Source organism: Ascaphus truei, chromosome 2 (assembly GCF_040206685.1).
Source record: "Ascaphus truei isolate aAscTru1 chromosome 2, aAscTru1.hap1, whole genome shotgun sequence".
NCBI classification, from domain to species: domain Eukaryota; kingdom Metazoa; phylum Chordata; class Amphibia; order Anura; family Ascaphidae; genus Ascaphus; species Ascaphus truei.
Window position 1 is genome coordinate 354,121,828 of NC_134484.1, and position 25,400 is coordinate 354,147,227.

A 25,400-nucleotide genomic window follows, 5' to 3' on the forward strand; every position below is an offset into this window, starting at 1 on the left:
TGATACTCTGCATTCCTTTGTATAGCAGCATTTTCATTTTCAATGGTTGTGTCCAACCTGTACTTACTTCCAATGCTATGGTCGCCAGGCAGAGTTGACGAGTCTGTTGCTGTTATTTTGTCCTGGATAAAGACATCCTCAGTTGAAATACTGAAGTGGAGATCCTCCAATTGTTCTCCTTTATTGGCAGGTGAAGACTCTATGTTTTGCTGCTCAGTGCCTGGTTCTTCCCTTCCTAATACCTTGCATTGGTCAGCATTTTCTCTGCTTGGTGCTGCTGAACGACTTCCATTAGTGCAATCCGACTTCTCTTTATCCAGTGAAGCATCATCCTCACTATCGCTGCATGTCTTTTTGACAGCTGTAAATTCTGACGAGCTAACATGGCTCAGGCTATCGGACGGGCTGTGGGGCAGGTTCTGTTGTGTGCAGTATCCCTGTATGATTCCGGCAAACTTTGATCCTTGGCTGGCTGCGTCCTCAATCTACAAATAAAGCAGATATATTATTATCAAAACAGTGTCGGAAAAAGAAGCAGCAATGAGTGCATTACAGACACATTACGCTACAGCCAGATAAAGAATCAATGTTGAATTCACACGACAGAACAAATTTGATCACAAAATGGTTATTTTTTGTAATCCTTAAAGCCATCAGAGGTTTGCATAAATGAACAGAAAAAAAAATGCAGTACAATAATAGCGTAAAATATGTGCAATTTATTCAGAACCACATCATGAGTATACACACACACACACACACACACACACACACACACACACACACACACACACACACACACACACACAGACACACACGGCCGCCAACAGTTTTCATGGGGCCTAGGACTAGAGTTTAGACCGGGCCCCCCCCCTCCCACTCCCCCCGTGTCGGTGGCCTTGCGAGTCCCCACAGTTCACACCTTTGTGCGCCACCACCTCTATTTTCCCCTCTCCACTTGTATTTCTCTCACTCTCCCCCATCCCCCCACCTCCTTCTTACACCCTCTCTCCACTATCACTTAATTACCCTCCTTTCATTCAATCCCGCTCCCCAATCTCCCCCAAAATATTTACCCCCACTCACACACCCTAGTACCTGACATCACCTCCCCCCTATGTACCTCATCCCCCTTCTGCCTCACACCCCCACCTTGTACCTCACCCCCCTTGTACCTCACCTACCTTGTACCTCACACACACCCTTGTACCTCACCCCCCTTGTACCTCACACACACCCTTGTACCTCACCCCCCTTGTACCTCACACACACCCTTGTACCTCACCTACCTTGTACCTCACACACACCCTTGTACATCACCCCCCTTGTACCTCACACACACCCTTGTACCTTACCCCCCTTGTACCTCTCACACTACCTTGTACCTCTCACACCCCTATTGTAACTCACATCACTCCCACCTTGTACCTCACCTCACATCACCCCCCTTGTACCTCACCCCCCCCTTGTACCTTAACCCCCCTTGTACATCAGCCCCTCCCCCTTTTAACTCACATCACCCCCCTTGTACCACACATCACCCCCTTGTACCGCACACCACCCCCTCTTGTACCTCACTTCACATCACCCTCTCCTTGTACCTCACACATCACTATGGAGCGTGCGCTTCTTATCTTTGTACCTCACATCACCCCCTTGTACCTCACATCACCCCCCTTGTACCTCACATCACTCACCTCCTTGTACCTCACATTTCCCCCCCTCCCCCTTGTACCTCACCTCCTCCGCTGCACATCGTGTGCGCGCCTTCTGTGCAGTGCCTACAAGCCGCCAAAGTTCCGGCGCAGGGGCGGGGCCTGCATGGGAGGCCGCAACAACAGCGGAGAGAGGCGCCTGCTGCAGCGGGGGAGGAAATCCGGGCCTTAGCAACCAGACACGGAGCGGCGCCGGGACAGTTGGGGCCCGGACAGAGGTCAGGTCCAACTGTCAGCGCCGGCTGGGCCCCTCGCAGCCCCCGGGCCCGTGACAACTGCCCGGGCTCTCCCCCACTGTCGGCGGCACTGTATACATATATTAGTAACTTTATTTCATATAGCGCTTTTCTCCCAATGGACTCAAAGTGCTTCACAATTACAGTATAGTGCGCGGTATGCAGCATTATACAGGCATACCCCGCATTAACGTACGCAAGGGGACCGGAGCATGTATGTAAAGCGAAAATGTACTTAAAGTGAAGCACTACCTATTCCTACTTATCGATGCATGTACTGTACTGCAATCGTTATATACGTGTATAACTGATGTAAATAACACATGTGTAACAGGCTCTGTAGTCTCCCTGCTTGCGTACAGCTTCGGTACAGGTAGGGAGCCGGTATTGCTGTTCAGGACGTGATGACAGGCGCATGCGTGAGCTGCCGTTCTCCTGTTGAGTGATATGTACTTACTCGCGAGTGTACTTAAAGTGAGTGTCCTTAAACCGGGGTATGCCTGTATATAGGATGTTTATCTATGTAACAGTCCCTGCACAAGCTGAGTTTACAATCTATGATTTTGGTGCCTGAAGCACAGGGTGATGAAGTGATCTGCCCAAGGTCAGAAGGACACCAGGATTTAAACCCGGTTCCATGTTGGATAACTGAGGGTGAACCTGATTCCCATGGCTATTTATACAGAACAAGTATGATCCACAAATCTTATCCCTTCTGTGGGCATCTTCCATTAACAGGCAACAGCTACTGACTAGTTATATGTGAAATTATTAGTGTAACAGAGGTCGCTGCATCACTGGTAAACACATTTGTAGTCATCAAAAATAATTTCAGTCCTTTTCTAATGGAGAAATGTTCAAGGTCAAGGTTTTTATTAATTGCCTGGCCGTTTATGTCATCTACGTGATCTCCTGTCAGTGGGAATTACAGTACATAGAGCGGACAACATGCCTCCCGTGTACTAGATTCCTTGATCATAGAAGAAGCATCATTAATGGTAATGTAGCCCACAGTGGGCCCAAACATTTTTCCATGTGTCAAAACAAGAGTGTAAAAGGACTTAACATTATTGGACTTCAACACGTCCCTTTTACAGTTCTAGGAGGGGACAAATTTAGATCCCTTTGCAAACATAAAACGTTTTGGATTAATGAGTGCCTTGACATTGTCAATTGATACATGAATCGGATCTTTGTGGTTTTAGATTTCATTCATTATATCTTATCAATTATCAGTTATTTTTCATCTCTTGTCCGAGCATTTGGTTCTACTTTATTTCATTTACTATACACATATTAATTTGTGTGTAGATAGTTGTCATAGTTTAAATATTTGTTTTTATCTGCATATAATTATTACAGTTTATTATTGAGGATTTATATAATCGATCCATTATGGATTGATATATTTATTATATGCGTTATATAGAAGCCTAACCTATTTGTGTTTATTTCTAGTCCTTTCTATTATACATTTTAGTTAGCATGAGCCACTTCAGTTAGCTGGTGTAAAATGTCCTTATTTCTCTGTCTCCGATTAAGGCCCGGGCCATAGAGGGGGTGGAGCCGTGCTGCACAGCGCTGACGCTGAGGCTCGCCTGCTGAAGCTGTGCAATTCCATGCACATACAGGCGAGCCAGCGGGCGCGATAGGGATGCGGGGGGAGGTGGTGGGAGGCGGGGCAGTGACGTCGCTGGGCCAATCGCCGGCGACGCACTGACGTCAACGTCATGGCGCCGACGTGACGGTGCCGTGACGTTGACGCAGCTTCGCGCTGATTGGATGTTTTCAGCCGACAGCGCGCTGAAAAACAGCTTGGCGCTCGGCTGAAAACTCCATCTCGTCAGCACGCCTGCGGACGCTCGCGTGAGCCCCCTCTCAAGGCATCCTCATTGAGGATGCAGGGGCTCAGCGCGGAGCATCCGAACGCCTCAGCGCGGCCTGTCCGTCTATGGACTCGGCCTAACCGACCACCACAATACTCAGCTTTCTGGTCACATCACATAAAAACAACCGTTTATTTTGAAGATAAATGCTCACATCCAAAAATTGAACAAAATGGCGGTGACGTTCCAAATAGGTCATAATATTCTTAAAGATGGTTGCATACAGTAGTTTTCTGTTTCAGTGGGATCCTTGTATTTGATCTTAATATCATGATAAAACTTCTCTCCATCTCTTGATGTTAACCCATCTTTCACATCCTTTGGTACAATCCCTCTGTTCTCCTCCTGGTGTTAAACGGTCTGTCAGCTCCCTTAGGCCTCGGTCCAAGTGCTCGCGGCTGCTACGGTGTGTGCGGCACGAACAAGATACGGCCCTTTATGGGGCCGGCCTCAGTCACTACCTGCGCGCGCCTGTAGAAAGCGCGATGCGCGACCACCTTTCCCAAAAGACAATATATTTGCCTTTAGGCGCAGCGGCTGAGCGCTGCCCACATGACGATGGCGGTTCAGCCAATGAGGGCGAAACAGCCTCGTGACGTCATAGCCACGCCCCCACCATGCCTCCCCAGGGGCCGTTGCCTAGACCTTGTCTTTGCTCCCCCTGCTCTTGCCGAGATGCACGTCCCATCGCTACCCCTAGACCACAGATCTCGCTGAAACTGGTGCATGCACGCAGTGACTGGGGCCGTAGCCTAAGCTTTGCTGACAGTTTTTATCCAGAGAAAATCACCTAGTCAGCTCTTGCTATCACTAATTCTATTACCAGGTAAGGTCCTTCAGGTTCAAACAGATGTCATCTGATAAGGAACTGTACACGCCTCCATACGCAGAATATACTAATACAGTATGGCATGTCTTCTGGAAAGATCTCAGAACTCCTTATTAATCCAACCTGATGATAACGCCTCTTCCAGTTACATCAGCTCTAACCACAGTTGTCTATAATCACTCAAATGTCACCCACAGAGCCCCACTACAGAGAACTCAGCACAGATGCACCCAAAATACCATCCCATTGTAACTGAATTTATCAGGATATACCAAAGAAATAAAGAACCATTGCAAATCAGACAATATACTGTATACAGTACTTTGACATTTTGTCTTCATAACAGATTCATACATACTGTATTACAATATAATTATATAATTGAACTGGATTTCTTACAGCTGGGTATGCTTTGTTTTGTAGCCAGTAATATATACATCTTGTCTTGTTTTTTTATTAACATTATGTTTAATTTGTACTTCAACTTAGTTGTCCCACAATCATTTTTCTAATTGAAGTATGGAGCTTCTGTTGCTGGGACAACATAAGCAGCTGTGATTGTAACTAAGCAATCTTTGGCTATTTAAGGATTAGGGCTACTGACCTTTGGACACACCCATGATTGAAGTCACTAGCGTGGTGGCGAAACGCGTTAGATCTATTGAACTTTGGTGAATCATCACTAACAGCTGTGATGTCACTGCGCATTACGCATTGATGAAACACAGAGTCTCCCGTGTAAAAGACTGGGATAGATTCTTTGTTGTCGAGCGCGGTACACAAAATACAGCTCAACCCCGTTATAGCGCGCGATCTGCTATAACGCGGTGTGAGCATGGACCCTGAATATTAATTATTTATTTATTTTTTTACAAACTTTACACGCACGCACCACCTCTGGTAGTGCGCTGGCTGCTTCATATCTCTGTTTTATAAATCTGTCTCTCTTGATGTGTTTCATCTAACAAGAAGCAGCCCAAGAGTCCTACATTACCATGGATACCATGTTGGTTACATTTGCACTAGGACTTTGACATTACTATATCACAGTATAGTATATTCCTTTACCTTATACACACATCATTTCTTTTGCACCAATTCGGTTAGTGCTTATTGATATATATATATATATATATATAAAATTACAAAAAATGTATTGTTCATCAAGCATAAGAAGAGTCCAGAGGGAACCTCCTCAGGGGTATCTCAAATATCTCTGATACCCCTGAGGAACATCAGGCTTCTGGACCCTTGTTTAGTATGATACAGTGAACGCTTTGCGATTTTTATGATCTGATGCTGGTTCAGATAGTTTATTTTAGCACTATATAGTTATATAAATTGTCATTGACGCCTTTACAGAGCATGAACAGGCCCTAAGTGCCGGTAGCTGTTGTTTGAAGAGTGTGATTCTTCACTCCATTCCAAGACAAATAAAAATAAATATAACAAATCACAAGGATGGACAAAACAAAGAAAATAACCCCTCCAAAAGCGCTATATATATATATATATATATATATATATATATATATATATAATCACAAGGATGAAGACATTTAAATGGCAATGGCATCCTTGTATAAATATGGTACTGGAATGGATTTCAAGGTATATCAAAAGACCAAGAAGACGACCAAAAGTAAGATGGGAGGATAAAAAGAGTACATTTGTTAGAGCAACATGGGAAGATGGGCTTTCAACCGCAGCAGTATATTGACAAGGGCTGAAGATGAAGAATATATATATTCTAATAACAAGTAGTAACAGCAGGCACTTCACTGGCTTCAATAGGGTAGGTGCATGTTCTATAGTAATCAATAGAAAAACGTTGTGACCCAATGGGAGACAAAAACAGCACTCAAAGTAGTAATGCAAAGAACAATTGTATTAAAGAAATTCACAAAAAATCCAACGTTTCGGTCCTGAGGAAGGTCCTATATAGGACCGAAATGTTGGATTTTTTGTGCCTTTCTTTAATACAATTGTTCTTTGCATTACTACTTTGAGTGCTGTTTTTGTCTCCCATTGGGTCACAACGTTTTTCTCTCTCTATATATATTTATACACACACATACTGCATGTATCACACACACACGTAGCCTGGTGTCGCGGACAAACAAGCAAAAGTCCGCAGCGCCGGGAGCGGTGTCTGCTGTAGTGGAACTGCATTCATCTGTATGGGACCCCTCGCAGCGGTAATCCTTCTGTGACCCCACCGCACCGAAGACAGTACGTTTTGCTAAATCTGTATTGTATAATCCTTTTCTGTGACAGTATCTGTTTCTGCAGATACTGTTATACTATCTGCTTTTACGTGGGTCTTTTAAACATTTTGGGAGCTCTAACTTTTAGCAACATGCCATATTCTACCACATATCTAACATATGCAATAAAGACAACTTGTCCTTTGATGCGACTTCGGGTGATCCGGAGTGGTGTGAGTGTGCCCTTACAGCACTCAATGCTTTAAAGGATTGGGAGAAGGTGAGTGTATCTTTTCTCTCCCATCTTTTGCGTGTATGTCCATTAAAAACTGTATTATGCTATGCTCTCTCCATACATTTTTTTTTTTTCAAGAGAGGTGGCGTGTGTGAAGTCATTCATCTACAGATACCTATGTGAGTGCTTTGTTCACTTACCACCACTGCACTTCATTTGTTGTATTTTTGGTTGCACTCTATTGCGCTTAACTTTTCCATGTTTACTCCATGCACAGTTTCTAGAAACTGTTTTATTGAGCAGCACAGGGAAGCACTGTTGTAAGTCACTTTTTTAAAATAAGTGGATGAAATCATGGTCTCTTTCACCATTCTCAGAGTAATGTTGCATGGAATCTGAGCTTAATGCAGCATTTCCTGTTTAGTGAGAAATAATGGGCAAATTACATTGCATTAGCAACAAAACAAAACATTCCCTGCAATATAATGACATATGCTCATTTCCAGCACTCCTCATCCCGGGAGAAAACAAACTCAGCACATGGGGTCTTGTCAATGGTGCCGTGGTTATCTTGTGCAGTGCCTATGCCTGCAGTCTTCTTATGAAGCAGTGTAACAATCAAAAGGAGTCTTCTTCCATTAATTAAAGTATTTATGTTTGCAGGAGGACAGAGTACACTGGGAATAGGTATTCTGTGGCAGCAGATAACAGACAACACCAATAATGTTTTATTTAATCGCTGTGCCCTCCTAAAACAAACATGAAGTCATCTGGAGTAAAAATGAGTACTGGCTTATACGGTCGAATGCACAATTTGTTAGGGCTAATATGCTGCGGATCCCTGAAAATATAGGGGGTTAATAATGAAACTGTGATAGTGCCATTTGGGGCACTGTTGCACGGAAACTCCCATTGACTACATCCTCTAATGCATTTTTCCGCCACGCGCGATGCAGGCCTTACCGGCAGCAAAGGGGTTAACACAATGCAGCCTTCTATTTCCCTTTGTGCAGAAACTTGACTTGTAGGTGACGGTTTGATATTATTTAGCACATTTTATAAACCTGTTTCCTGAGAGGCGTGCTACTGCATACATAACCTAGAAATGACACATACTACTTACTTCATCAACAGAACAACTCTTCTCAACCATTAGTTAGCCCATTACTTTTCAACATAAGTTTCCAGGGGCCGTTGGGTTCCCCTTGTCGTCCCAAAAGGGTTGCCTGCAATTTTCCGGTCATTTGAAAAGTGTAACAAATACAGAAGAATTTACTATGCATTTGATCTCAGATGCGCTATTAGAGACGGTTGGGGGTTCCTTACAATGCTTAAGATCTCAGACGCGCTATTAGAGAGGGTTGGGGTTCCATACAATGCTTCAGATCTCAGACGCGCTATTAGAGAGGGTTGGGGTTTCATACAATGCATCTGATCTCAGACACCCTATTAGAGAGGGTTGGGGTTCCTTACAATGCATCTGATCTCAGACGCGCTATTAGAGAGGGTCGGGGTACCTTACTATGCATCAGATCAAAGACGCGCTATTAGAGAGGGTTGGGGTTCCTTACAATGCATCAGATCTCAGACGCGCTATTAGAGAGGGTTGGTGTTCCTTACAATGCATCAGATCTCAGACGCGCTATTAGAGAGGGTTGGGGTTCCTTACAATGCATCTAATCTGAGACGCGCTATTAGAGAGGGTTGGGGTTCCTTACAATGCATCTGATCTGAGACACTATTAGGCTGCATCCATAGACATTACAGCTATGCGGAGGCGCACGGAGGCTGAGAGAAAGCGGGTGCTTTCCCTGGCCATGGTACGCGCACCGTCCGTGGGCGTTTCTATGGGCGTGTCAGTGATGTCACAGAGCTGGTTCGCCCTCATTGGGCGAACCGCTCACGTGACCGCCCTATCGCGTGATAAATCAGGTTTAACTGATTTCTCGCACATCACGTGCCCCCTCCTGCCTCCGCGCGCACGCTACATGTACGCAAACACTGCCTTAAGGCAGTCTGTTCGCTCAGTGTGCGGATGCGTCCGCGCTGTCTGCCTATCTATGCACGCAGCCTTAGAAAGGGTTGGGGTTCCTTACAATGCATCTGATCTCAGATGCACTATTAGAGAGGGTTGGGGTTCCTTAGAATTTCAGAATATAATTATTGGGTTCCTCAACCCCCCAAAAAGTTGAAAACCACTGAGTTAGCCATTAAAGGTATCCTTTCTATTTTACTTCTGTTCTGTCTATTCTACAGGTAACTCGGTACCTTCCTCTATCTGCATTGTTTACTTATCAACATATCGCTTCTTCTCTTCCAGGTGTACCTTTTTATCATTTGAAAAGTGTCATAAGAGGAATTTACTTGCGACTCCCCAAGAATCAGGAGGAAAGCAGATGTCTGGATAGCAACTTGATACTGTTATTTCATGTTAAATAATAAATGTGCAAAGACAACTAGCGGAAATAAGTCCATGTAAAACACTGGCACCCATCATTATGCACCCTTTCATTTGAGTGATGCTAGAAATACTTATGATAAAAATAATAATTGCAGAGGTTTTATTTATTAACTCTTATTCCATAAAAGGAAAGAAGTATATGGCACTTTAGATACTGTCAAACCACTAGTTGCAAGTAAATGTCTTAATGAAGAAGGATTCCAACTTTATTTTCTTCGCAATCCCTCCAGGTTATGATCAAGACACTTTGAGCGGGAGGCGCATGCGCGGTGACTGCGCATGGTTGTGTAACCTGTCAGCTCTGAGCCCCGCTCCACAGATAACGGACATAAAACCTTCAATTTTACAGCGATCAGTTTAAAAACAACATCATCAGAGACATTAAGATACAAGGATGTCTAAGAAGCCAAATAAAACCCCAAGGAAGAAGGGGTTACCTGAATATTTCAGGGGATCTAGACCAAGTACTGCAGCTGCAGAAATGGCGACGATTTCCAACACAGGCTCTGAAGCAGAGGACAAAGGAGAAGAAGGGGGTGGCAATGGGCAGGAATTACTCCCAGTACGGAGATGTGATTTCAAAAGACTATATGATGACTTGACGAGGCTTCTTCAAGCAGAAATAAAGGAATTAAAAAAGGAGGTCAGTGGTCTGGGGGAGAGGACAGGGAAAATTGAGACACACAGCTAGATCTCACAATAAAAGCAACCAAAAGAAATGAAAAGAAAACAGGGGACCTACAACAACAAATTAATGAAATTAGAGAGCGACAAGAGGACGCAGAAAATAGGGACAGGCGAAACAATATTAGAATTAGAGGCATCCCTGAAGCAATTGGAGACTGTGAAGATTTTGTATCTAGATGGATGGAAAGCCTTTTCCCTGACTATCCAAAGAACAAGTTAGAAATGGATAGATGTCACAGAGCCCTGCGAGCTAAACCACTGACTTCAGAACAGCCCAGAGATATCATAGTGCGGCTGCACTTTTACAGCACCAGAGAGGCTGTATTACAAAAAACAAAAAACAAGAGCCTTGCCTTCGGTAGAGTTTGACGGTGTGCACCTAGCTATATACCAAGACATTTCCCCGACCACGCTAGCAAGGCGGAGGAGCCTAATGCCAATTACAAAAGTGCTACGTGACAAAGCCATAAGGTACAGATGGACCTTCCCATTCAGGTTCATGGTGATCCGAAATGGAAAAGCAATATCCATGAGGGAGCCAGAAGAAGTTACAGCATTTTTGCTCAAAAAGAGACCACCAACAATGAAACAGAGGAGGCAGCAGCGCTGGATCCTACCTGGACATCAGTTGGAAGCCCACGGACTCCAAGTTCAGAGAAAGGATGAAATAATAAAGCTGGACATCTTTGTTAAGAAAAGTTACATTAAAGTTACCAAGTTTAACAGTTTATCGGTTGCAAAGTTACCTTTTGATATGTCGAGAAAATTCCCTACCAAACGAAACGAAAATACCCCACAACGGTAGACTCAGAGACTGTACAGAGCAAAAGAGAGGACAACCCCGCCACGTGGTATGTTCTGGGCCCCCTCACCTCATGGCTGGAACATGGCGGCCGATGTAAAATGGCGGTAGCATGCTGGCACACGAAGAGTCAAGCTGAAACGCAAAGAAACGGAAGAGAAGATCAAGCAAGGAGGGTGGGAGAACCTGCTTCCGTCTAGCACAGAGTCGTAATCCAAGATGGCGGCGAACGGATATACGTCATCAAGAAAAGGAAGTCGAACGGCGGCCATCTTGGGGAGGACGGAAGTAGCGACCCGACACCGAGAGGACGCGTCATAGAAGAGCGCCGGACACAACAGATCTCCTCCGGATGGAGCAGAGCACAGACGGGACTACAGACGAAGCCAAACCGACACAAGCGGGCCCAACAGCTAAGACATTAAGACGCTGCTTAATAATTTAGAGAAGGCCCCAAAGAAAATGCAAGCTTAGAGGATAGAGCAGAAGGAAAGGATGATGGCAATAAGAAAGGACAGGAGGTAGAGGTAGGGTTAAGGAATTAGTAGGGAACAGGATATGTTAAGAAAGTGAGACTAAGAGCAAAGGCACAGAAAGTTAGAAGATAGAATCAAGCAAGTTAGAAAGACGAAGTATGTAATATAAGAGGGCGGGAGGTGTTGAAGAAGAATGGAGAAAGGAAATGTTATAGTCAGGTCTAAGGGAAGGGAAGATAGTGAGGTAGTAGAGAGAAGGGGGAAGTGATTATAAAGGGTAAAACAGGTTGAGAGAAAAGAGGGTTAGAACGGAGATGAAAAGAAGGAATACGGAAAGTGTATTACATCGAGGTAGGGAGAAACAAAGAAGGGAATAAGGAAAAGACAGCAGAGACAGAAGGACACTGGGATGTTAAACAGAGAAAGAGATAAAGAGCTTAGTGGAAGTTAGCAGAGGGAAGCGAGAGAGAGAGATAGAGAAGAATAAAAAGAAGCTGTAAGATCAAAGATAAAGAGGGTCCTGAGGACAATACCAGGGGAAAGTTAGGCTAAACAGATGAACAAAAAATGTGATCAGACAAGTGATGACAAGATAGATAAGATAGCAATAACGTCCAAGACAGATAGAATAGGAGGAAAAACAAACAAACAAAAAAAAAAACAATGAGCATATAAGACCAAAAAAAGAGAGAGCTCAAGAGTCGTAGTCAGATTAGAAAATATAGGTAATAAGAAGGTAATAAGACCAGTAAGAGAGAGGAGAGGGGAGGGGACCAACACAGATGGGGTGACGTAGACGATAGCCAAAGATGATCCCACGCCTTAGTGGGAGGGCATAAAGACAGTCATGAGTAAAGGGTTAATTCCAACTCCGCAACAAGGGAGTAAAGCAACGACTGGTTAAAAACAACAATCGTTGAGGAAGGTTTTATTCACATGCAATTATAGGGGCGGGCGAGGTGTAAGGGTGAGAGGCCCTGCCACAGAGCCCGTATGTGCCGATGGCCGGAGGAGACAGGGAGATACCCCCGGAACGCCGACAAAGTCCATTGGTCTGAGAGGACTAAGGAGGGAGGAGAGGGAGACAAGACCTGGGTTAGACCCACCCCTACTAGTCCGCGACCAAGGGCGATGAACCTAGGGCCGAGGCGCTTGCGCCCCGGCACTAAGGGCAATATGTTTATGTGTTTAATGTGGTTGCCTTCATGTTTTGTACCCAGCCCCCCTATGTGTCCACCTTCCCCCCAGCCGACCCGAGCTACCGGCAGAATGGAGAGGAGAAGATCAGGAGCAGGACGAATGGAAAAAAGAGACGGCAACACAAACACCCAGATTGACTTTGAAGAATAGCAGATGACATATACAGATGAGTAATGAAGTAGTTATTATTACACATAACGTAAAGGGATTCAATAACCCGATTAAGAGGAGAATTGCATTTAGAGATTACGGCCGTAAGAAGGCAGATATTATCCTCTTACAGGATTTCTCACACATTTCTCCAGACAAAATCATCCAAAATACATGGATAAAAACTTTAGGACATTCTATCTGGCCTCAGCCGCCGTAAAGAAAAGGGGAGTGGCCATCCTGATACATAATAGAATAGAACTCCAAGTTGACAAAATATACACAGACGCCGACGGCAGATACCTTATTCTGACAGGAACACTACAGGGTCAGGCGCTTACACTAGCTTTCATCTATGCCCCATGTGAGCAAGATCATGAATTTTTTAAAGCCTTTTTCACGAAACTACAAAAAGTAGCGAGCGGCAATATTATCCTCGCGGGAGACTTGAATCGCGCATTAGACCCACAATTAGATAGATGCACAAGAACTGACCAATCCCATAGACAAGACGTACTAACATTAGTCCAGGGATTAAGGGACTGCCGGATTGTAGACATCTGGAGAGAACAACATCCAGGAATACGGGAATATACCTTTTATTCGCACCCACATAACAGATACAGTAGGATAGACTACTTCCTAGTGTCAAATAGATTGGTTCCAGTGGTCTCCCATACAGGGATCTATGACATTTCTTGGTCGGACCACGCACGGTAGAGCTGCGGTGCAATTTAAGTTCGATAGACAGACCCGGAGCGAACTGGAAAATTAATGAACTTTTGCTGAAAAATCCAGCAACAGAAGAGGAGATTGGGAAAAGGTGGAGGAATATTTCAGGATCAATGAGGGTAGTGTGTCAACACACGCCATGTTATGGGAGGCCCATAAGGCTACCCTCAGGGGAATTCTGATGAATTTGGCAGCTAGACGAAAAAGGGAAAAAGAGAGTCAGATAAGAAAGCTGCAGGAGAGATTGGCACAGCTCACTGCCCTTCACAAAGAAAACAAGCAGGGGGAAACTCTGAAGGAGCTATCTGACACCAAAATTAAGCTTAATCTAGTGCTATCCTCCAAGGCCGAAAGGGAGTTGTCTGGTCTAAGCGCAAGTTTTAGGACAAAACCAAGAAGCCAGATACTCTACTTGCCAATAAGCTACGAAACAAGTTTCCAAATTACCAAATTTCATCTATTCGTACACAAGGAGGGGACCTTACCTCCAGCCCTAAAGGGATCGTGGCCGAATTTAAAGGATACTACGAGTCTCTTTATAATGGAGATAAGGTTATCCACTCAAAAAAAAACAGAAGTGGGTCTGAAGGCTTTCCTAAAGGAGGCACAATTACCCAAATTGAGCAGAGAGGAAAGATTAATATTACAAGAGGACTTCAAGATGGAGGAGCTAGTTGAGGTAATAAAGACACTCAAGACAGCCAAAGCCCCGGGCCCAGATGGCTTTTCAAATCTATACTATAAAAAATTTATTAAGATCCTAGCTACTCATTTACTGAAATTATTTAATGAAATACTCGCGGGGGCCTCCTTTCCGACACAGATGCTCCAGGCGTCTATCTCTCTGATCCATAAACCTGGCAAGGACACGGTGGACTGTAAGAGTTACCGGCCCATTTCCCTGATCAACACGGATATCAAAATTTATTCTAACTAATAGCCAACAGGGTGGGTACCGTCCTTCCCAGGTTGATACACCCGGATCAAGTAGGGTTCATCGGAGGCAGAAAGGCGGCAGACAATACCAGACGAATAATAGATTTGATTGATTTGGCCAAAAAGCAAAAGATCCCGTCAATGGTATTGAGTCTAGACGCAGAGAAAGCCTTCGACCGCATAGACTGGCCCTACCTAAGAGAGACTCTAGGAGCATTTGGCTTCGGAGTACGCCTGCTAAGTGCAATCTTAGCATTATACAAGGGACCCACGGCGAAAGTAAGGCATCAGGTATTCCCATCTGAACAATTCAGTATCCATAGCGGGACGAGGCAGGGATGCCCCCTGTCACCACTATTATTCGCCCTCTGTATAGAGCCCCTGGCAGCCCACATTAGATTATGTCCAGATATTGCAGGTATAACGGTAAAAGACCAAGAACATAAGATTGCGCTATATGCGGATGACGTAATCTTGACGATATCAAAACCTCTTACCTCTCTGCCCAATGCCTTCGAGATCCTAAGAAAAGTCAACCAAATTTCGGGGTTTAAAATAAATCAGACTAAATCAGAAGCCCTCAATATAAATCTACCAAAGCAAGTAGAAAAATTAATAGATCTGAACTTTAATTTTAAATGGCAAACCTCCGCTATCAAATATTTAGGGGTATATCTCACCAATGATTATAATTCCCTGTATAAAGCTAATTACCCCAAATTGCTCAAGACACTGAGAGAGGATCTCAGGGTATGGGCGGGATACAGTACCTCCTGGTTCGGAAGAATTCATAGTATAAAAATGAATCTTCTCCCAAGAATCCTCTATTTGTTTCAAACCCTACCAATACCCATAATTCAAGCTGACATCCTCTCACTGCAATACAGGGAAAAGGGAGACCAAAAAGCGCACCAGCACAAACGGAGCAGGAAGAAACCAGAACGAAAAAATGATTAAAAGGGCACTTTAATGTGGCAAAAGACCCATCCAATGCATTTCGAACGTCGCAGCGTTCTTTTTCTTTTTTGAAAAAGAACGCTGCGACGTTCGAAATGCATTGGATGGGTCTTTTGCCACATTAAAGTGCCCTTTTAATCATTTTTTCGTTCTGGTTTCTTCCTGCTCCGTTTGTGCTGGTGCGCTTTTTGGTCTCCCTTTTCCCTGTATTGCATTGAGTAGCTGCACAGCCTGCCTGCCTGCCCTACCAGGATGTGAGTATTTGCATATTTTTCAGGGGAACCTGCCAATGAGACATATGGTGAGTGGGTTGCACCACACACCACCTGTCTTCAGGAGGATAGTACCCATTATATGACACAATAGGTACTATATCAATTGTTAGTACCCTGGTACAGTGGTCTGGCTTATTATCATTTTTAGATATACCTGCATTTGAGCGCTTCAGCTATTTTCCATATCCTCTCACTGCAGACACAAATCATACAATTTATTTGGAATAAAAAATGCCCACGAATTGCGAAAGGCTTCCTAAAGAGGTCAACAAGAAAGGGAGGTTTAGCAGTACCTTGCTTGTTGGCATATTACAAAGCAGCTCAATTGTGTCAAATTGTCCAGTGGCATTCAGACCCAAATAAGCGGAGATGGGTGGCACTGGAAAAAGAGTGCTGTGCACCAATAGAACTGCACAATCTAATTTGGCTTACCAAAAAATGCTGGAATGCAGCAGGAATGCCGCTGCGGACCATGGCGAACTCGTTGGCAGTCTGGAAGTCTGTGAAATTTCGTTATCACCTAACCAACAAAGACTCCCTGATGACCCCGATAATGGGGAACCCGGACTTCGCTCCAGGAATGTCTATCAATAACTGGGGGCATTGGATACAGGCGGGATATACCCGGTTAAAAGATCTGGAGGGAAGGAAATATATCAAAACATTTGAGCAGATCAAAGCAGAAAAAAATATACCAAATTCTGAATTTGTCAGGTTCCTGCAGATCAGGGCCTTTTACAACACATTCCCAATCCGTCCAGCAAGGACTAATTTTGAACACCTGTGCTCCAGAGATACGGACACGAGTGGACTAACATCTAGGATGTACAGGGAAGTAGTCTGTCCTGAGACGCCAGACGCACAGCGACTTAAATATATGAGACAGTGGGAAACAGATCTAGGGGAGACTTTAGAGGACGAAAACTGGGACCGGATCCTGCAGGCGGCATCTAAGAGCTCAATCTGCACAACGTTAAAGGAGAACACATACAAAGTCCTCATGCGTTGGTACCATACCCCACTAAAATTACCCAAATTTGTTGGGGGTTACTCCCCGCTCTGCCCAAAACAGTGCGGGGAGATCGCTGACTTAAAACACATGCTGTGGTCTTGCCCGAAAGTGGTCCCGATTTGGGAACAGATTAGAGATTGGCTTCAAAAAATACTCCAGTTTGAGATACCCCTGGATCCGTGGTTGTTCCTTGTGGGCAGACGAATGCAGGGAGTGTCGAACGTGACACACAAATTGGTTGCGCATTTTGCAACCGCCACGAGGTGCGAGATCGCAGCATTGTGGAAACAAGCTGAATTACCAATAATTCCCAGAATCAGAAATAGAATTTGGCATGTTTGCCAGATGGAACAGTTGACTAGCTGGATCAACGACACTGGTGCAAATTTTCTAAAAGTGTGGACACCGTGGCTCGCTCAAACAGACATCCCGGGGATAAGAGCCGACACAATTTTGCATTGATAATATTAGATGCGTTCTCCTCTGTCACAACAGGATCCACGACCACATAGTAACGAGACAGGTAGGTCCTGCCCCATAGTTAAGTGACAACCTCTCAAACAGCGGCGGTAGCTAAATCAAAGTCCTGAGACGCAGAAAGAAGCAAACACACCAACCAAGGCGGCCCCCCCCCCCTCTCCCATAGTGTCTCCTATGGTCCTGTCCCAGTCATGTAAGTTACATTAGTCTTGTCTGACGTGTAAATGTAGTATGTCAAGTCAGTCTTATGTTTAAATGTTGCCCCAGTTACACTGGGGATGTTCAATTAATTGACATCGTGGTATTATACAATGGTTTGTGATACAATGTAAGATATGTAAAACCCAATAAAAATTAAAGTTAAAAAAAAAAACACACTTTGAGCGACGAGAGGATCTGGATATCATTTTACCAAACAGAACCCCCAGCGTGAGAATATATTCTAATGATGGAGTTCGACTTTGCAAACTATTCCCCCCCCCTCCCCCCCATTAATAACCTCTCTCTGCTGGAAGACCGGCAGTACTCTTCCGACCACGTGATTCCTAGGGGTAAGTATCACGTGGTCGCTAGTGGTCACTAGCGGCCGCCAGTCATGTGAATGGAACTTGAAGGGGGTGCTACTTCTGATAACATTCACTGCTATCTTACCATAGAGGACGAGCAAACTGTCCGAGTTTTTTACCCCTTTGTTAGGATTGGTTGTAAATAGGAAAGTAAAGTATAAGCGAGGAAATGAAAGCATTACAATGTTACACTGAATAAATGGCATGGGCCTTTGTGGATACTTTTGGCTATGAAAAGAATTGAAAAAACTTTGGTAAAGTCAGCACTATGTTATATAATCTTGAATTTAGATATCTGGCACACACTCTCCTCAGACCACCCAGACTGTTTTCATTGCTTTTTGTTGTTAAGTTATGGCTGATTCTGGTGTAGGCATTTCAAATCAACTCTGCTCCAAACGGTTGATATGTGCTTTAAAATCCAGAAACTTAGCATCCTACACGCATGTCTTGTAATGGTATGCACGTAATGTTACAGAGTCTCCACTCTATCCACTAATCTACTTCAAGTTCTGTTTAAACCATTACAAGTGAGACCACACTTTTTATAATAAAAGGAAAACATATTTACAGTTTTATCAATGGTGTGCTACAACCTGTAAAAAATAATTTTACATTAGGAAGGTGTCCGTGAATATCTCTCCTCTGTGCACGCCTAGTTTAGAATTCATTTAGATTTTAAAAGAGTAGAGAGAATAATGAAGTATAATTGGACAAGCAAATCTAGAATTCTGATAAACTTATTTTAAAGCTTCATTCAATCTTTTTTTTTATAAAGTACGAGATTTACTTTTGAGAGGAGCTCACCAAAGTAACCTCTAACCAGATACAGAAGAAAATGACTTAGGCCGAGTCCATAGACGGGCAGGCCGTGCTGAGCCGTGCGGACGCTCCGCGCTGAGCCCCTGCATCCTCAATGAGGATGCCTTGAGAGGGGGCTCACGCGAGCGTCCGCAGGCATGCTGAGGCGCTGGATTTTTCAGCCGACAGCCAAACTGTTTTTCAGAGCGCTGTCAGCTGAAAACATCCAATCAGCGCAGAGCAGCGTCAACGTCACGGCGCCGTGACGTCGGTGCGTCGCGGGCGATTGGCTAAGCAACGTCACTGCCCCGCCTCCCTCAGTCTCACTCCGCCTCCGATCGCGCCCGCTGGCTCGCCTGCATGGGCATGAAATCGCGCAGATTTCAGCAGGCGAGCCTCAGCGTCAGCGCGGTCCAGCCCTGCTTCCCCTTCTATGGCCCCAGCCTAAGTCTAGAAGGATGTTTGAAGCATATAAGATAAAGACCTATTGTTTTAACATGATCAAGACTATCAGTCTGCCGGCCATGTCACTTTATGTTGTTAGACAAGACCTACCCTTTCACAACTAGATATTCTTTAACAGAGACCAACATACAGTATATTTGTGGTCCATAGATTGAATTCTGTTCAAGTATAGTGTTAACAAAGTTTTAATTAAATATGCAAAAAAAGAATATTTCCAGGTAACAAAATTGCATCTCAGCTTTCTGAAAGTTTGGTCTGGGAAAAACGTTTCCACAGTTTAAGATCGGCTACCGACTAGTGGCATATCTTTTATATTATAAATATCAATAAACATATTGTAGGGGAGGGAAGAGAATTTTGTTTAGAAAGGAGACACAGCAGAAATCTTTAAGAAAAGATTAGACATATTTTTAGAGGAAAGGTATATAGGGATATAAGCTACAGTAATCATAGAAAAAAGTTCAATAAGTTAAACATAGAAAGGATGTTGACCCAGGGAGAAATCCGATTGCGATTACTGGAGCCAGGCAGGAACTTTTATTCGCTTATAAGATCTAATTCGCTAATGTTTCACTGGGGTTTTTGTTTGCCTCCCTCTGGATCAATATAATTAGAAATAAAGAATGAATATCTCAACAAATTACATTTAACAAAGGTTAAACTCGCCGGACATTTATTTTGTCCACCTCATCTATTATGTAATTAACCTTATAAAAATAGGCCATGTTTCCTTATTGAACAGTGCACGGCTCTGCTGAAATGACACACTGTACCACTGCTATTTGAAGAACAGTATTATGTATATCTGGTGATTAAAAGTGCACGATTATTAAAAGTGATTTCTAAAGTGAAATGAAAGTTTTAAAAAATATATTTAATATTTTGAAGCTAATTTTTCCCTTCCCATTTTGGAGAGTACTAAGACACTTTAATAATCTAATTAATGAAATGCTAAAAATAAAATAAAAAACTGACTGTGGGAGCTATGTATCAAAGTTTCCAACACACGCGCACAATATAATACCCCCCACATCCAACTTCCCGCTCCGGCCGACCATGACCCACACAGCTACCGGACTCTCCCCCCCGTCAGTGGCCCTGCTTCTGACTAACCTGGTCTCTCTGTGCCTCCCTTCTGTGCTCCCTGCATCTATGCGCCTCCCTCCGTGCCTCCCTGCATCTCCGCGCCACCCTCCATGCCTCCCTGCATCTCTGCGCCTCCCTGCATCTCCGCACCTCCATCTGTGCATCTCGGTGCCTCCCTGCATCTATGCGCCTCCCTCCATATCTCCCTGCATCTCCGCGCCTCCCTGCATCTCCGCGCCTCCCTCTGTGCCTCCATGCATCTCCGTGCTTCCCTGCATCTATGTGCCTCCCTCCGTGCCTACCTGCATCTCTGTGCCTCCCTGTATCTTCGCACCTCCCTCCGTGCCTGCCTGCATCTCCGCGCTTCCCTGCATCTCCATCCGTGCATCTCCGCGCCTCCCTCCGTGCATCTCTGCGCCTCCCTCTGTGTCTCCCTGCATCTTCGCGCCTCCCTTCTTGCATCTCTGCGCCTCCCTCCATGCCTCTATGTATCTCCGTGCCTCCCTCTGTGCCTCCCTGCATCTCCATGCCTCCCTGCATCTCCGTGCCTCCCTCCGTGACTATCTGCAACTCTGTGCCTCCCTGTATCTCCGCGCCTTCCTCTTGGCTCCCTGCATCTCTGCGCCTCCCTCTGTGCCTCCCTGCATCTCCATACCTCCCTCCGCGACTCCCTGCATCTCTGTACCTCCCTCTGTGCCTGCATCTCCGTGCCTCCCTCTGTGCCTCCATGCATCTCCATGCCTCCCTCTGTGCCTCCATGCATCTCCGTGCCTCCCTGCATCTTTGTGCCTACCTGCATCTCCGCGCCTCCCTGCGTGCCTCCCTGCATCTCTGTGCCTCCCTCTGTGCCTCCCTGCATCTCCATGCCTCCCTGCATCTCCGCGCCTTCCTCTATGTCTCCTTGCATCTCTACGCCTTCCTCCCTGCATCTCCGCACCTCCATGCATCTCAGCGCCTACTCCGTGACTCCCTGCATCTCTGCGCCTCCCTCTGTGCCTGCCTGCATCTCCGTACCTCCCTCTGTGCCTCCCTGCATCTCCGTGCCACCCTCCGTGCCTACCTGCATCTCCGCGCCTTCCTTCATGTCTCCCTGCATCTCCGCGCCTTCCTCCCTGCATCTCCGCATCTCCGCACCTCCATGCATCTCTGCGCCTCCCTGCATCTTCACGCCTCACTGCATCTCCGAGCCTCCCTCCGTGCCTCCATGCATCTCTGCGCCTCCCTCTGTGCCTGCCTGCATCTCCGTACCTCCCTCTGTGCCTCCCTGCATCTCCGTGCCACCCTCCGTGCCTACCTGCATCTCCGCGCCTTCCTTCATGTCTCCCTGCATCTCCGCGCCTTCCTCCCTGCATCTCCGCACCTCCATGCATCTCTGCGCCTCCCTGCATCTTCACGCCTCACTGCATCTCCGAGCCTCCCTCCGTGCCTCCATGCATCTCCGGGCCTTCCTCCCTGCATCTCCGCGCCCCCCTCTGAGCCTCCATGCATCTCCGTGCCTCCCTGCATCTTTGCGCCTCCCTCCATGCCTCCCTGCACCTCTGCGCCTTCCTCGTGCCTCCCTACATCTCCGCACCTCCCTCCGCACCTCCCTCCGTGCCTCCATGCATCTCCGCACCTACATGCATCTCCGCACCTCCCTCCGTGCCTACCTACATCTCCGCACCTCCCTCCGTGCCTCCATGCATCTCCGCACCTACATGCATCTTCGCGCCTCCCTTTTTGCATCTCTGCGCCTCCCTCCGTGCCTCTATGTATCTCCGTGCCTCCCTCTGTGCCTCCCTGCATCTCCATGCCTCCCTGCATCTCCGTGCCAACCTCCGTGCCTACCTGAAACTCTGTGCCTCCCTGTATCTCCGCGCCTTCCTCATGGCTCCCTGCATCTCTGCGCCTCCCTCTGTGCCTCCCTGCATCTCCGTACCTCCCTCCGCGACTCCCTGCATCTCTGCACCTCCCGCCGTGCCTGCATCTCCGTGCCTCCCTCTGTGCCTCCATGCATCTCCGTGCCTCCCGGCATCTTTGTGCCTACCTGCATCTCCGCGCCTCCCTGCATCTCCGCGCCTCCCTCCGTGCCTCCCTGCATCTCTGTGCTTCCCTCTGTGCTTCCCTGCATCTCCGCGCCTTCCTCCGTGTCTCCTTGCATCTCCACGCCTTCCACCCTGCATCTCCGCACCTCCATGCATCCCTCCGTGCCTTCATGCATCTCAGCGCCCCCATGACTCCCTGCATCTCTGCGCCTCCCTCTGTGCCTGCCTGCATCTCCGTAACTCCCTCTGTGCCTCCCTGCATCTCCGTGCCACCCTCCGTGCCTACCTGCATCTCCGCGTCTTCCTCCCTGCATCTCCGCACCTCCATGCATCTCTGTGCCTCCCTCCATGCATCTCCGCGCCTCCCTCCGTGCCTCCCTGCATCTTCACGCCTCACTGCATCTCCGAGCCTCCCTCCGTGCCTCCATGCATCTCCGGGCCTTCCTCCCTGCATCTCTGCGCCCCCCTCTGAGCCTCCCTGCATCTCCGTGCCTCCCAGCATCTTTGCGCCTCCCTCCATGCCTCCCTGCATCTCTGCGCCTTCCTCGTGCCTCCCTACATCTCCGCACCTCCCTCCGTGCCTCCATGCATCTCCGCACCTACATGCATCTCCGCACCTTCCTCCGTGCCTACCTACATCTCCGCACCTCCCTCTGTGCCTCCATGCATTTCCGCACCTCCCTCCGTGCCTCCATGCATCTCCGCACCTCCCTCCATGCCTACCTACATCTCCGCACCTCCCTCTGTGCCTCCATGCATGACCGCACCTCCCTCCGTGCCTCCCTGCATCTCCGCACCTCCCTCCGTGCCTCAATGCATCTCCCCATACAGAACCGGCTCCGGTCAGTGACGTAGGATGCCCTAATCCCCGACCTTCATAAACTTTAATGTCACAACTCATAATTGTGGAATTTAACGCTGCATTTGTTCAGGTAATTGAATATGCAACTGAAAGTACAGTAAATATTAAACATTAAAAATAATAATAATAAAAAAGTTATAATAAGAGTAAGCCATGATATCTCGCTCCAATAATTAACAACATGTTCTATCTGTTAGTTGGACAGAAAACAAAATCACCACCTAAAATCAAGAAGGAAATAAAGAGTCATATTGTTTTCATACTAAAGCTCACATGCTTCTCCAAAAACAGCTTTAAACAGTTGGAAAAATAGAAAACAAGCAGGAGGCAACTTTAACATTCACTTTTGTCTTTTTCATATCACCTTAGGACTGTGGTTTAAAGCAGCGGTGTGCAAAATGGGTGTCGCGCCCCCTGAGAATTTCTAGGGGGGTGCGCGGCGGTTACAGAGGGCCCACGCTCTTACCCACGGCATTTAAATTAAATGTCGGGGGAGGCATGTAACTTCCTTTACCTGTTCTCTGCCGGGTCTTCAGCTACGCGTCGCCGTGGCGTCAAATGGCAACGCACGCCAAATGACGCAACGGGGTCAAGTGACATCACATGACCTGCGGCGTCATTTGACGTTGAGTCCTTGGAGAGTGGGGGCGTGAACGCTGCGACTACTGGCTGGTGCCTTCCAAGGGGAGTTGTCCTCTGCACTTTCCGCCTCCTTGGCCATTGGGGCAGACGTTCCTTTGAGCTCGTCCTTGCGGGACTCTTTAGCTTTCTTGGGGATGTGGAAGTGTAGTTGCACTTCCTGTTTCCGATGTGGCTCATTAGAGCCATGTAGCCGGGGGGTGTGGTGGCCGGAGAAGCGAATCGCATCATGAGGGCCACCAGGTGCGAGGGTAGGGATCCCTTCAGAAGTTGTTTCAACCGGTACTGGTCCATCACTGCAGCTGGAATGACTCTCTTGGAGAGTAGCGTCCATAATGATAGTTGTAGTCTTCGGATGAAGGCAGACAGTTTTTCTCCTTCCTTTTGGCGGAAAACCCGGAACTGAGCCAGGCGTTCATCCTCATCTGTGTAGGATTGGGCTAGGAGTACCACCAACTCATGAGCGGTGACTTCTCTCTCGGTTTCACGGTGCATTCGCACCAGTTGAGAGGCCGGTGGTCGGAGGCACTCGACCAGTCGCTATCTCTTGATGGCCTCGGAGCAGGACCACTCGTCAAGCACGTGGAGAGCATGCTGTTTCCAGGTCTCAAACCCTTCTCATCCCAAGGGTTTGGGCATTATCCCGGAGAACGCCTTGAGCTTCCTATAATTCTGGGATTGGGAAGACAGTGTTAGAGCTCCCGGAGACAGGTGACTGTAATAGGCTGGTCTCTGACTAGGAGCTTGCATAGGGCTATTCTTGTACCGGCTGGGGGTAGGTGTCTCTGGTATAACACTTGAGGTGAAGGTTACCCTAGGTATGGGTAAGTCGGCCCTGATGGGTCTACTTGAGGTCAGAGCGGGAGTACTCCATCCCCCAGGGGTGTAGGAGTAGGTGGATGATTCCACCTGATCGGGGACCTCTGAGGAGAGGACCTCTGAGGAGAGTGCCGGGGTGGACGCTGCCAGAGTATATGAGTGTAACCTTCGGGCAGTGCCTCTGATGGATTTAGGGCCAGAGGAGCATCTTCCGGACATATTTCTTGCCCGGTAGCCACCGATAAGCGGTGTCATATTTGAGAACTAGGATCCTGGCATCGGCCAGACCAGATTTTCTCGTGTGATAGTGGACAGCAATTATAGACGTAAGGGAGGGGACTCCTCCCACTGCAACTACATGGAGTAGGGGTACGTGACAGTCTAAGGCCCAGTCGTGGACCTCTTGCTGGGAGAGTACAAACATGGTGTCTTGTTTTGTTTGCTAATTTAACTGCTGATTCGGGCACCCCAGGTCAGAATCTCAGCACCGTCTCCAACTGTAGCGCTGTTTTCCCCACCCTATGGGAGATGTGGCGGCTACTGAATGTATATGGTGCTCACAGGAGGCGTGAACCTCCGCTGCTGGGAGCCTGGGGTGTCCCTGGATCGTCCGGTGACAGCGCCTCCACCTGTGAGGTTTCCTGACAGGGCCGGATAACCCCTTCACAGGACCCAATGCAATAAGTACACACAGCGTATATAATAACAGGTTTACTGACATGCAAATGGTAATACTATACTACATATAACTCAGGCCTCGCAAGGCCTAACACACACACCGTACGTACCCCACTGTCCAACCACTTAGTATGCACCCTGGTGCAAGTGTCCCTAACGTACTGAGCTGCCCTGAGCACCTAAC

General features: G+C 46.8%; 1 protein-coding gene across 2 annotated transcripts in view; it reads right to left on the reverse strand.

Moving 5' to 3' along the window:
• The window catches only part of RFTN1 (raftlin, lipid raft linker 1), a 252,601-nt gene that overhangs the window by 44,518 nt on the left and 182,683 nt on the right, over positions 1-25,400 (reverse strand). For both annotated transcript variants that reach the window (XM_075586894.1, XM_075586893.1), the window contains exon 5: positions 68-485. In XM_075586894.1, the coding sequence (XP_075443009.1) occupies positions 68-485 (418 nt within the window). The remainder of the gene's footprint in view (positions 1-67; positions 486-25,400) is intronic.